The sequence below is a fragment of the Rhinolophus hipposideros genome, assembly GCF_964194185.1.
Source record: "Rhinolophus hipposideros genome assembly, chromosome: 21".
Lineage (NCBI taxonomy): Eukaryota > Metazoa > Chordata > Mammalia > Chiroptera > Rhinolophidae > Rhinolophus > Rhinolophus hipposideros.
This window is the reverse complement of record NC_138067.1, coordinates 49,413,131-49,426,324: the sequence shown is the minus strand read 5'-3', so window position 1 is coordinate 49,426,324 and position 13,194 is coordinate 49,413,131. Positions and strand designations below refer to the sequence as shown.

General features: G+C 43.8%; 1 protein-coding gene across 2 annotated transcripts; it reads left to right on the top strand.

Annotated features, from left to right (window-relative positions):
* The first annotated feature begins 270 nt into the window (after positions 1-270).
* Positions 271-10,148, top strand: ZNF551 (zinc finger protein 551). Of its 2 annotated transcripts, none has more exons than XM_081033069.1 (3): positions 271-509; positions 3,646-3,769; positions 5,264-10,148. In XM_081033069.1, the coding sequence occupies exons 2-3, from the start codon at positions 3,649-3,651 to the stop codon at positions 7,501-7,503; spliced, it is 2,361 nt and encodes a 786-aa protein (XP_080889195.1). In that variant the 5' UTR covers positions 271-509; positions 3,646-3,648; the 3' UTR covers positions 7,504-10,148. The 2 variants fall into 2 exon arrangements, with proteins under 2 accessions (XP_080889195.1, XP_080889196.1); XM_081033070.1 differs by lacking the exon at positions 271-509 and adding an exon at positions 3,310-3,426.
* Positions 10,149-13,194: the final 3,046 nt, after the last annotated feature.

The window sequence follows — 13,194 nt, the reverse complement described above, 5'->3', positions numbered from 1 at the left end:
AAACAAGTTGGAGACAACCCACCCAGAAACCTGCGAAGCGCTCCTGAACTTAAGTCTTCATTACCCGGGGCAACTTGCGGCGCCGCAACATCTTTATTCGCTAATGTCAAAGACTGGGACGCTGAGGAAACTGTCAAAGACTGGGACGCTGAAGCGGAGGAAACTACATTACCCAGAGGGCAATGCGCTCAACGGTAGCGGTGTTGAACCCAGACAGTGGCATTGCCCTGGTGGCTATCGTGTCAGGGCGGGACTTCCGGCGTCGTCCTCGTGGCGGTCATTTTGGCCTCTCCCGTCAGTTCACCGAGTCAGAGGCTTCAGAGTGCTGAGTTGCGACCAAGGAGGCGCCAGAGGAGTCGTCCCGCCAGCACAGAGGCGGGTCCGAGGCCTGGCACCGGCGCAGCGCGGGGTGACCCGCCACAGGCCGGGATCGGGACCTCAGTGCCACGCAGACTCCGCTCCGCTCACAGAGCCCTACGGTGGCGGCCGCGCTGAGGCGCCAGGCTCAGGTGAATGCGCGTCCCCCGGGCCCTCACCGCCCTCACCCCATCCAAACCCTAAAGCCCCTGGTGTGGGACGCCTGCTCACGTCCTGCAACCCAGACCCCGGCTTCCAGGATGGTGAGGCGCTCGTGGGTGACATCCGGTGTGACACGGAGTGTGGGAGATGGGTTTAGGCAGAAGGGACTGCCGTGTATAGACATGGAAGGGTAACTCACCCGCGAGTATTAGAGAAACCCGGGCTCTGTTTTTTGTCTACAGGCAGCAGAGAATGTGAGGCGATGTTGTGCCTGAGGCGTTTTGCTTTTATTCTCAGTACGTTGAGAGCCATGAAGGGTTATGAAGAAAAGAGGGACACTGTCTGAGATAAGGTCCTAAAAGTTTTCCAAAAGATGCTCAGAAGAAGGACAGAAAGGTGATTACAGAGCCAGGAAAGTTAAGTCCTGTCAAAGATTACATAACTGACAAGAGTCTGCAAGGAGCACTGAAGTCCAGAAATAATGTAGTTATCTCGAGGTCACCTGGCTCATGGTCTTAACAAGGGTACTTAGCGGCCTGAGCCCATGGATCCTGGCGGTGGTTGCCAGGCTCTCAAACCACCTTTCTCTTTCCACAGAGTCCTGTAATTGCAGAATTGGTTAGGGGTACTGGTTTGTGGAATTTATTTCAGGGTGTCACTAATCCTCACCCCACCCTTATGGTCTCTGGGATAGTGGTGTCCTGGGATTGTCGTGTCACTCTTCCAGCTCTCGGGTCTGGGGACCTTGAATAGATACCAAACCCAGGGTCTTAAGTCCAGGTCTAGGGTTATATGGAGTGATTCCTATTTTTGGCGACCAGTGGAATGAGATACAGAAGTTTCTCCCAGGCACAGGTACCAGAATGTGCAAGAGCTTGGAGGGGAGGCTGAGCTAGTTTAGGGACATGCAGTATCCTTTTTCCTTCTAGGAACTGGGAGCAGTGGAACAGGAGGCGAATCTAGAACAGCTTTGTGAGAAGTTGGGTGCTTCCTTTGGAGGTGAGGGGAGATTTGGAGCAGAGGACCCAGGTCTCATGGAGAAAAGTATGGGTGTAGAGGTAGTAGAAAGACCTGGTAGGAGGCTACTGTGATAGTCTGGATGAGTGTGATGGTAACTGGACAAGGATTTCGGCCGTGGAGGTGGGAGAAGCAGTTGGATTCTGGATTGGTGTTTTAGATATGGCCTCCTGAATTTTCCTAATTTTGAGGTTGAGAGAAAAAGAGATCAGAGTTGGATGATTTGAAGATTTAGTTTTATGAGCTGAAAGAGCTCCATTAACTGAGATGGGGAAGTCCATAGTAAGAGTAATTTTCATTGGGAATATCAAGAGTTTTATTTTTTGGCCTATTAAGGTATGAGATGTTTCAGAGAGTAGTTCATGGGCATCTTGAACTCTTAAGGAGTTCAGGATAGAGACTTCTCCAAAAGATAGTGGAGAGTGTGTGGACCAAGGAAGAGCTGTAGTCACTTTCGTATGGGGAAATCCTAGTCAAGATGACAATGGTAATAGTAGCCCAGGAAAAAGAGGGTGGGCCCAAGGACTGGGTTTCCTGCTTAGGACCCTGGTTGAAGGAGATGAGTGTCACAACACAGTTTAGGGAAAGAAGTCATGTAGAGGGTGGGGTAGAGAGTATGGTTTGGCAAGTGGCCAAGGCCTTCAAGGGATGATTGGATGTGAGATAGATATAGAGTCATAGGAATAAGTCACATAAGATGAGACTGGGTTTGGTCCTTATTCAATGCTCCACAGACTCACCAAAATTTTGTGTGGCCTGGGGTGTTCCAGTCAGGCTGGCAGATTAGCTTACGGACATAAGTGGTCATCTGTGAAACTCACTGCGCATGGGGTAGAGGGCCTCTGGAGCTGGGCCTTGAATGAGGGTTAGGTAGAGAGAGGAAGACTATGACTGGTGAAGAAGGCCGTGGATATCTGAAATCTGATGTGGCTCTCGGTAGGTGAGGTTGACACAAGGAGCAGTCATGGAGGGAGGCCTTCATTAACAGGACTCAGGGCTGTCTCTGGCTTTGGGGACCATCAGAGTATGGGTTGAGTACTTGATCCTATTTGAATTTGCCAAGCATTCTCTGGACCACATATGCTGAGAATAAGTGGATAGGACAAGGAAGATGGCTATGGTCTAGGGCGGTTGGGGGCTGTGGCTGTGGGCGTGCAGTTGTGAGAGAGAGGTGTGGTAGAGTGAGTGCTGTGCACTTCGAGAGGGAGTATAAATTCATTTCCCCAGTGACCTGGTATTGACATAAGAGTGAAGGGTAAGCCCACGTTTGGTGGTGTCTGGAAGAAACGATATGGGGAATCCCAGGGGAATTGCCTGAAAAGTGGGTGATGTTGAGTTCCTACATGCCAGGTCCAGAGCCTAGATGCCATTTATCTATCCACCTGCCTATTATGGAGGGCTGACACAGTGATCAATAGGACCACAATAAGGCAGTCTACATCAGTGCCACTCAGGCTTGGAAATCTTCCCTGGGGAAGGGAGGGGGAGTAAGCAGGGGATAAATTAGGAGGGTGGTGAAATTAGAATCCTAGGAAAGAAGCTGATCATGGAATGACCTGTCCTCATCATGGCAGGGCTGTGTTACCTTTTAAGTTGTGACCCTGGGAATGTAGCTGTGTGAGAGAAGTGTGGTTCAAAGAATTATGTGCATGTGAAGAGGATAGTGTAAACTGATGGCCCCAGGACCCTGGAATTGGGTCATAAGGGTGAAGGCTGATGCCCTGTTTTTTGTGTCTTGAACAGTCTGGGAGACCTTAGTGGTATTGCCTGACAAGACCAGTGTCAGATCAATCACACCCTTCCTGTGCCAACTTCTCTCCCTGACCTGTCTGTGACAGCCACCATACTGACAAGAAGCAATGTGGCCTGCGTGCCAGGCCCAGAGCTCAGGTATCATCTGTCTGCCCATGTGCTTATTGTTGCTGTGGGAAGACACGGTATCAATGGGAATATTAGGATAGAGTGGCTCCAATGGCACCAAGGCCTGTTATCTTTTCTGAGGTAGGGAGTAGAGTGAGCACATGATGGATGTGGAAGGTGAGGGGTAGGATGAATTTGGAATCCTGGGAGAGAAGCTAATCATGGAATGAACTGTCCCTATTATGACAGGGTATGAACTTTGAGGACGTGGCCATTGACTTCTCCCAAGAGGAGTGGGTGCTCCTTGATGAGGCTCAAAGACTCCTGTACTGCGATGTGATGCTGGAGAACTTTGCACTTGTAGCATCCATGGGTAAGACCTTCATATCTCTCTTAGTGTCCTGAGGTGATGTCCTGCCTTCCCTTTTTTCTCCCCAGGTAGCTTTGTCTTTCCCATATCTGGGCCATTGGCTCTGCTTACTTCGTCCACATTCTTATCATATGTGCTGTGGGAGCCAGTGCTAATCCTTGTGGAGTGCCCTGAGCAATGGGCACCCCAAGCATCCCTAATACCTGTTGCCTCAAAAAGTGCAGGGAAGTATCTGGGAGTCTTTCAGACAACTTAATGGAGCCCACCTTGGTTGCCCTCTGCTTGGCAAGGTGACTATGTCCAGATCTATGGCCTCCAGTTCTGCCCCCTTCCTGTAGCTAACAGTTCTTTGTGATTGCCTATGCCAGGTCATGGTCATTACATTACATATATGACCCGTAGGCTGTTCTCGTAAGACCTTCCTTCAATTGTTTTTCTTTTTTTAACTTTAATTTATTTTAAGTGTATTTGTATAGGACCCATCAGCTCCAAGTCAAGTAGTTGTTTCAATCTAGTTGTGGAGGGCGGAGCTCACACTGGCCCATGCAGGGATTGAACCGGCAACCCTGGTGTTATGAGCACAGAGCTCTAACCAACTGAGCTAACCAGCTGCCCCCCAGTTGTTTTTCAGTTTCTTTCCTGAATATTATTGGGTGCCAAGTTTTTCTGGGCCAGTGCTGGTTGCTCACCTATGTTGTCTTTCATTGAGACTTGCATCGTTCAGGTTCTAAGTAGTTGTACAATAGAGGGTGCAGGGAGAACCCCAATTGTTGTGCAGGGTGGACATGGCAAGATGGTCTCAGTGGAGGTCTGACCCTGGTGAATGGTGACTGGGGGAGGGCATGACATTAGGGCTGTATTCAGATCATACCAGGAACCTACATGTGTCTAGTAGTGTTTTGGTGTGAGTACCACTGGCCACACCTTTTTTTACCTTTTCTTCCCCATACTGGACACTTTGCTGACTTGTCATTTCATCTGTGACTTCTGGCTCTTGGCTCCATTTATTTTTGTGGTCTCCATGAATCATCACCTGTTCCTCTGCACTGCTCTCTCTGCAGTATTCTCCAGCATTGACCTGCGCCTGTGTTACAAGGTGTGCACATATCCTTTAAATAGTCCTTGAACACCAGCTACTCAGTTCCAATTGAATTTTCCTGGAAAAGGACACAACCAACCATCTGTAGAGCTTTCCCATGTCACCAGCAGACAAGATCCTGCTGAAGGCTGTTAACAGAAGAATGGGTTGGAGACCCTGTCTCTCTTCCATGTCATGCATATCACATTTGTGTCCTTTTTCTGGTGAGGTCTCCCCTATTCTGTGATCTTCAGAGGCCCAGTACTGTACAGCAGCCCCTTCCTCAACCTGCCCCCACGTCCTTTGTTTTGAGAACAATCCTATGTACCCAACACATTGTATCTGACACATCTTTGTAATGGAACTTACCCCTACTAGCAAAGTCAACATCCATTTCCTCATCATTTCTCTGCTTTCAGGTTGTTGGCATAAAATGGAAGATGAGGAGTCCCCTTCTGAGCAGAGTGTATCTGTAGAAGGAGAGTCACAGGTCAGGGCTTCTAAGATAGCCTCAACCACCCAGAAGATACATCCCTGTGAGATTTGTGTCTCAGTCTTGAAAGACATTTTGCACCAATCTGAGCACCAAACAATATACCCTTCGCAGAAACCATACTTGGGTGACACATGTGTGAGATACTTCTGTTTCAGTGCAAACCTTCATCAGCAGCAGAGGCATGCCAGTAGAGAGAAGCCCTGGAAAAGAGATATGGATGGGGCCTCGTTTGTGACCTGCTGCCGCTTCTATGTATCAGGGGAGCCTTTCACCTATAGGGAGGTTGAGGAGGACTTCCCAGCCACCTCAGGTCTTACCCAGCACCAGGCGACTCCTAACAATGAGGAGGCACACAGTTATAGTGAGAGTGGGCAGGCCTTTCACAGTGGAAAAACTCATTACGAGTGGGGTGAACGTGAAAAAGCTACAAGCCACAACCATAAATTTGTTCAGAATCAGAGTGTCTGCTCTAAAGAAGGGCTTTATGAGTGTAGCACATGTAGGAAAGCCTTCAGCTGCAACTACAGACTTGTTCACCAGAAAATTCACATTGGGGAAAAGGCATATGAGTGTGGTGAATGTGGGATATTCTTTAGCCAAATTTCTGGACTTATTAAATACCAGAGAATTCACAGTAGTACAAAGCCTTATGGATGCAGAGAATGTGGAAAGTTATTTACCCATAACTTCAGTCTTATAAAACACCAGAGAATTCATACTGCAGACAGGACTTACCAATACATTGAATGTGGAAAAGTTTTTATCCACAAATCCAAACTCATTAACCACCGAAGACAGCACACTGGAGGAATGCATTATGAGTGTGGCGAATGTGGAAAATCCTTTAGCTACAAATCCAACCTCATTGAACACCGAAGAGTTCATTCTAGAGAAAGGCCTTATGAGTGCAGTGAATGCAGGAAGTCCTTTAGACAAAGCTCTAGCCTTTTCCGACACCAGAGAGTTCACACTGGAGAAAAGCCTTATGAGTGCAGCAAATGTGGAAAAACTTTTAGACAAATCTTTAACCTCATTCGACATGGGAGAGTTCACACTAGAGAAATGCCTTATGACTGCAGTGATTGTGGGAAATCTTTTAGCTGCAAATCTGAACTCATTCAACACCAGAGAATTCACAGTGGGGAAAGACCTTATGAGTGCAGCGAATGTGGGAAGTCCTTTAGACAGTTCTCTAACCTCATTCGACACCGGAGTGTTCATACTGGAGAAAGGCCATATGAGTGCAATATTTGTGGGAAATGTTTTAGCCGCAAATTTATCCTCATTCAACATCAGAGAGTTCACACTGGAGAAAGACCTTATGAGTGCAATGAATGCGGAAAATGTTTTACTCGCAAATCTGACCTCATGCAACACCAGAGAATTCATACTGGCACAAGACCTTATGAGTGCAGTGAATGTGGGAAATCCTTTAGACAACGCTCCGGCCTTACTCAACACCGTCGAGTTCATTCTGGAGAAAAGCCTTTTGAGTGTGGTGAATGTGGGAAGTCCTTTAGCCAAAGTGCTAGCCTCATTCAACACCAGCGAGTTCACACTGGAGAAAAGCCATATGAGTGTAGTGAGTGTGGGAAGTCCTTCAGCCAAAGCTCTAGCCTCATTCAACACCAGAGAGGTCACACTGGTGAAAGGCCTTATGAATGCAATGAATGTCGGAAACCCTTTACCCACAAATCTGATCTCATTCAACACCAGAGAGTTCACACTGGAGAAAGACCTTATGAGTGCAGTGAATGTGAGAAATCCTTTAGACAACGCTCCGGCCTTATTCAACACCTTCGAGTTCATTCTGGAGAAAAGCCTTTTGAGTGTGGTGAATGTGGGAAGTCCTTTAACCAAAGTGCTAGCCTCATTCAACACCAGCGAGTTCACACTGGAGAAAAGCCATATGAGTGTAGTGAGTGTGGGAAGTCCTTCAGCCAAAGCTCTAGCCTCATTCAACACCAGAGAGGTCACACTGGTGAAAGGCCTTATGAATGCAATGAATGTGGGAAACTCTTTACCCACAAATCTGATCTTATTCAACACCAGAGAGTTCACACTGGAGAAAGACCTTATGAGTGTAGTGAGTGTGGGAAATCTTTTAGTCGCAAATCTAACCTCCTTAGACACTGGAGAGTTCACAATGGAGAAAAGCCTTAAATGTGCTGGAAATGTACTTCCTCAGTATAACAACACTGGAGGGGACTCTGTAAGAGCCATTTATCTGAATTTAAACCTCTCATCTGAGCATACACTGTGCTAGATTCCTCATAAGTTTCAGGTACATACAAGATTTTAAGGAACTGCATTGCACTTTGTAACCCGCCCAGGACTATTACCAGATTTATATTACTGCCAGTTTCTGTGGCTGAAGCCGTTTTGCCTCTACCACCTGGCCGACCTGCACAGTATGCACTAGTCACAATGCCAATGTGCTCAGGAAAGCTGACCTCTGCATTCTCCCTTTTGCTTGAGGAAATTATGAATGCCCCAAGCCCTTGGCAGGATCCTCATTCCTTTCTTTCTGACTTAGGAAATGGACCTGACATAGATTTGGTCCAGAGCACCCAATCTCAGCTAAAAAGAACTACCTCTTTCAGGGATATTGTTCTCACACTATACTTGTGATAAATTTTTCCAACCTGGAAACTGTTCTAATTCACCAATCTGGAAACTGCTTGCTGTACATTGCCCCAATTTAAGATCTTTTTGCAAAGGTCTTTTTATTTTTGTACCTTTAATTTTGGTGGTTCTATTCAGTGCACAGGGTTATTTGAAAGCAGAATTGTGATCTGTCAGCATGTAGAGGTGAACAGGTTTTGTAGGGATCCCAAACTTTCTGTGCTTCGGAAGGGACATTATGATGGCAGAAAAATCGCTCTTTGTCCAATACTGATTTATTTTGCATTGCTGCCTAAGGCTTTGGAAGAAAGACTGCATAGCTTTGTGGTCCTAATTTACAGCCTGGTGCCACAATTTTGTGTGGTCAGAGGTCACTCTGAAGAAGAGACCTTTATTGTGCTTCTGTAGAGACTATGAATTTTATTCCTTTGTTCACAGTATATGTTACCATGTTTCCCCCAAAATAAGACCTAGCTGGCCAATCAGTTCTAATGCATCTTTTGGAGCAAAAATTAATATAAGACCGGGTCTTATAGTGAAATAAGACTGGGTCTTATATTAATTTTTGCTCCAAAAGATGCATTAGAGCTGATTGTCTGGCTAGGTCTTATTTTTGGCGAAACACAGTACATAATTCCCAGCAGTGTTGAGGGTAACCTCGTCCTGAGGTCCTGCAAAGGAGCCATATGCCATGATGTACCAAATTTCATGGGCTAGTGTCATTTGTTGTAAAACTATAAGGGTCAGATGGAACCATAATTGGGACAGAAGCACTAGGTTAATAGGGAGTGGAAGAGAGTGCAGTGAATTAGACAGGATGTGCCTCTTCTGAAAGTTCATCCATAAATGTTCCAGTGACTATGGCTTGTGTGATCAGTGTGTATGGAAATTTTTAGGACCTCCATAACTACTTCTTTTGGCAGAGAAAATAATCTAAAGGTTTTGTGAATTTCCTTAGCCTCTGGGGTGTTCACCAAAAGGCCATTGCTCTACAGGCAAGAAAACAAGGATAGAAGGATGATCCTGTAGTCCAAGGATATGTCCTTTGTGAATCAGTCAGCATTCCTATTCATTAAGATGGCAACTGTCTTCATTGCTTGTCAGTATTTGCTGCCACTGAGGCAAGACTGCCCCTCCCAGGGCATGAGGAGAGAGATGGCAGAGTCCATATAGGATTGTCAACCTAATTTCCTAAGAAGAGAGATATCTAGGTATTTATTTGGAACCACTTTAAAACTTTATTAGGGTATATATATATATATATATATATAATTGATATGCACCAAAGTGTACAATTTGGTAAGCTTTAACATACGGATAAAGCTGTGAAACCATCACACATGAAAATGAATTTATCTGTTACCCATATATTTACCTAATGCCCTTTTATAATCTCCATGCCTTTTCCATCCCCCCAGGCAATCATTGATTTAGCTTCCTTTACAATGGATTGGTTCATATTTTCAGTAATTTTAAATAGCTATCATAACGTGTATACTCTTTTAAAATACTGCTCTTCTTCATGTTGCACAATTATTTTGAGATTTAACAATAATGCCTATGTGAATAGTTAGTTATTTTTGTTACTGAGTAGCATTCTGTTCTGTAGATAACCATTTTGTCTGTTTGTGGTTTGGATTATTTCCAGGTTTGGGGTATTACAAATAAAGCTTCTATGAATATTTACATTCAGTTCTTTATATGGTTATGTTTTATTTTTCAAACTATTACAGCATAGGGGCCGGCCCAGTGGCTCAGGCGGTTGGTGCTCTGTGCTCCTAACGCCGAAGGCTGCCGGTTCGATTCCCACATGGGCCTGTGGGCTCTCAACCACAAGGTTGCCAGTTCGACTCCTCGACTCCCACAAGGGATGGTGGACTGCGCCCCCTGCAACTAAGATTGAACATGGCACCTTGAGCTGAGCTGCCGCTGAGCTCCCGAATGGCTCAGTTGGTTGGAGTACTCCTCTCTACCACAAGGTTGCTGGTTTGACTCCTGCAGGGGATGGTGGGCTGCGCCCCCTGCAACTAACAACAGCAACTGGACCTGGCGCTGAGCTGCGCCCTCCACAACTAAGACTGAAACCACAACAACTTGACTTGGAAAAAGTCCTGGAAGTACACACTGTTCCCCAATAAAGTCCCGTTCCCCTTTTCCAATTATATATATGTGTGTGTGTGTGTGTGTGTATATATATATATATATATATATATATATATATATATATATATATGTATGTATATATTACAGTATAGGTGAATGTTTTACATTTTCAGAAATGCTGAACTATGCTCTAAAATGATTGTTGCCTTTTGCCTTCCCACCAACAGTATATGAAAATTTTGGTTCCTCTACAACCCTGACAACACTTGGTATGGTTAATCTTTTTAAATTAAAGTCCTGGAAATAAGTGTTAGTGGTAACTCATTTTGGTTTTAATTCCATTTTGCTAAGAATTCATGATGTTGAGTGTTTTTTCCATGCATTTATTTACCATCTCTTTATCTTCTTTGGTAAAATGTCTGCCCAGAATCTTTTTGCCTATTTTTTTATGAATTTATTAACCAATAGGACAACAGTGTAAACAACAAAGACATATGTTGGAATTTCACTCATTCCTCAGTGATGTGAGTGACTTCTTTGCCACATGGAACACTTGTTTTTAAATGCTGCAAAGCAATCTTTTCCCTTGATTATTAATTATATAGGATTGTAGTCAGGATACAAAATATATTTTGCTTTTAAAAATTAGTTTCAGGTGCACAAAACAACGTAATGATTAGACATTTACACCCCTCACAAAGTGATGACCCTACCAAGTCTACTACCCATCTGACATACATAGCTATTGCAATACCATAGATTATATTCACTGCTGTACTTTACATCCCATGTATGTAAAATAGGAGGCTTCATTCTCCTTGCTGAAAATGGGGAAAGAGATTTCCTTCCCTTTTTGTAGATCATTTACCTTGGAAAACCTGTAAGTACTTTCTCATCTCTTTAAAATGTATACCTTTGAAGAGTAGATAGGTCTTTTTGTGAGCTCATTCCCCCAGTTCCTGTGAGGGTAGGAGCCCGACTTTGTTGGGCACCTTGTCCATTTGTAAAACTAGCTCCTGTCATAAAGGTGTTTTTCCCCTCTAGATAAAGCCAATAAGCTAACACAGATGGTCACCCCAATTACCAGGTAAACTTCAGATGAATTCTGTGTGACAAATGGTGCTGTCAAGTCCTCTTACTTGAGGAGTAGTTACACTTTTTATCTCGATAACACGTGTTGTGCCTGCTTAGCTATTGAGAGGGATGAGATTTTTTTCTGTCTGCAGTTTCTCAGTGGAGTGTCTGCAATGCACATCTCATTGTGGCATAATGCTTATTCAATAATGAAGTGTTTTCTGTCTACTATGAGAGAATGTCTGGGCTGGACAAAGATTTTGTTTCCCCAACAGTCTCTATCACATACCTCTCTATAGGGATCAAACATCATCACCCATTTATCTCATCAGTATCTAGTATATAGGAAACATGACAAGGGTGTTCAGTTAAACAGTATCAGTGATTCAAGCCACATCTCAAAAGTGGCAAATTGTAATGTGCAAATTCCTCAACAACTTCCACAAATAATAAAAATGGTCAGCCCAAACTATAGGTTAAGAGGCTTGAGACAGCTACTGAAAGCTGTCAGGATACACTTTGGATCCTGATTGCAATAAATCTGTCTTAAGAAACAAATATATTTCTGAGACGATTGAGAAAATTGAGCATCAATACATCATATGTATATATATATATATATATATATATATATATATATATATATATATATATGTATGTATTTAAACCAGAGAACCTCCTTGGTTGAAATTTTTTTTTAAGTTTATTTTAAGTGTGTTTTTTCAGTAGCCATCAGCTTCAAGTCAAATAGTAATTTCAATCCAGTTGTGGAGGGCTCAGCTCACTGTGGCCCACGTGGGGATCGAACCGGCAACCCTATTGTTAGTGTGTAGTGAGCACCACACACTAACCAATTGAGTTAACCATCTGCCCCTATCACATTTTTACATATTTTTATTTTGCATAATAGTTGCATTATGAAAGAGCCCTTGCATTTAAAAATGCATTTTGAAGAGGTTATACATTTTGGGGTATGATGTCTGGGATTGTAAGTAAAATAAACTACTAGTGTACATGAAAATATAGATGAAACAAGAATGGTCATGAAATGATAAATAATGATGGAAAATTGGGAGAGGGGTTCATCCAGCTTCATAACACTATCTTTTCCATTTTTGTATATATTTGAAAATGACTATAACAAGATATAATATGTCAACTGTATCAGTAATTTTATATATTGAGAAGGATGAGTTTAAAAAGGGCAGCAGGAAACTTCATTTAAACTGTAAGCATGTTTCAAACCAATTATTCCTCAAACTATTTAAAAACCAAATATAAAAACACTTTCTAATCATTTCACTACAATATTTTCTATGTTGTTGAAGTTATTTGTTATATGAATTAATATGGTGTTACATGAATTAATATGGTGGAAATAGAATATGCTGGTGGGCTACTGGCAACTCTTTAGTGACATGCTGGCAGTTTTAAATTGGCCATACTACATACACCAGGGAAATTGGCAAACACTACAAATCATTGCTTGATTCATTGTATTGTTGAATATCTAGACTTAAGAAAGTGGGCTCCCACCATCCCCTACCTGGCATCCCTAATAGCTTTGCCATCATAACCTGAAGATTATCCCTCCTAATTGTGACCACAGCTCATTCATCTAGGCCCATACAGCAGCCACCACATTTCAGATGCCTCCATCCTAACCTGTGTGTCCAACTGCCCACCTCATGCCTCCACTCAGTGGTCTGTGAAACACCTCAGACTCTTCACATGGCCAAAACAAAGCCCTTGATACAACACCCCCTCCCCCAGGAAATAGTACTCCTCCTACATTCTTCCCCATCTTAAATAATGGAGCTTCCATCACTAGCTGCTAAGACCGAGCACCCTGGGGTCATCCCTGAACCATCTCTAATTAGAAAATCTAATTGCCCTTTTTTAAAACATGCATCCAGAATCCAACCACTTTTCCTAAGCCACATTTTGTTCCACTTTATTCTCACCAACAATTAGTAGTAACCTACAGCCTGATCTTCCTTGCTTCTCCTTCAGTCCCACAGTCTGTTCTCTCCGCAGCCAGACGGAGTCTGG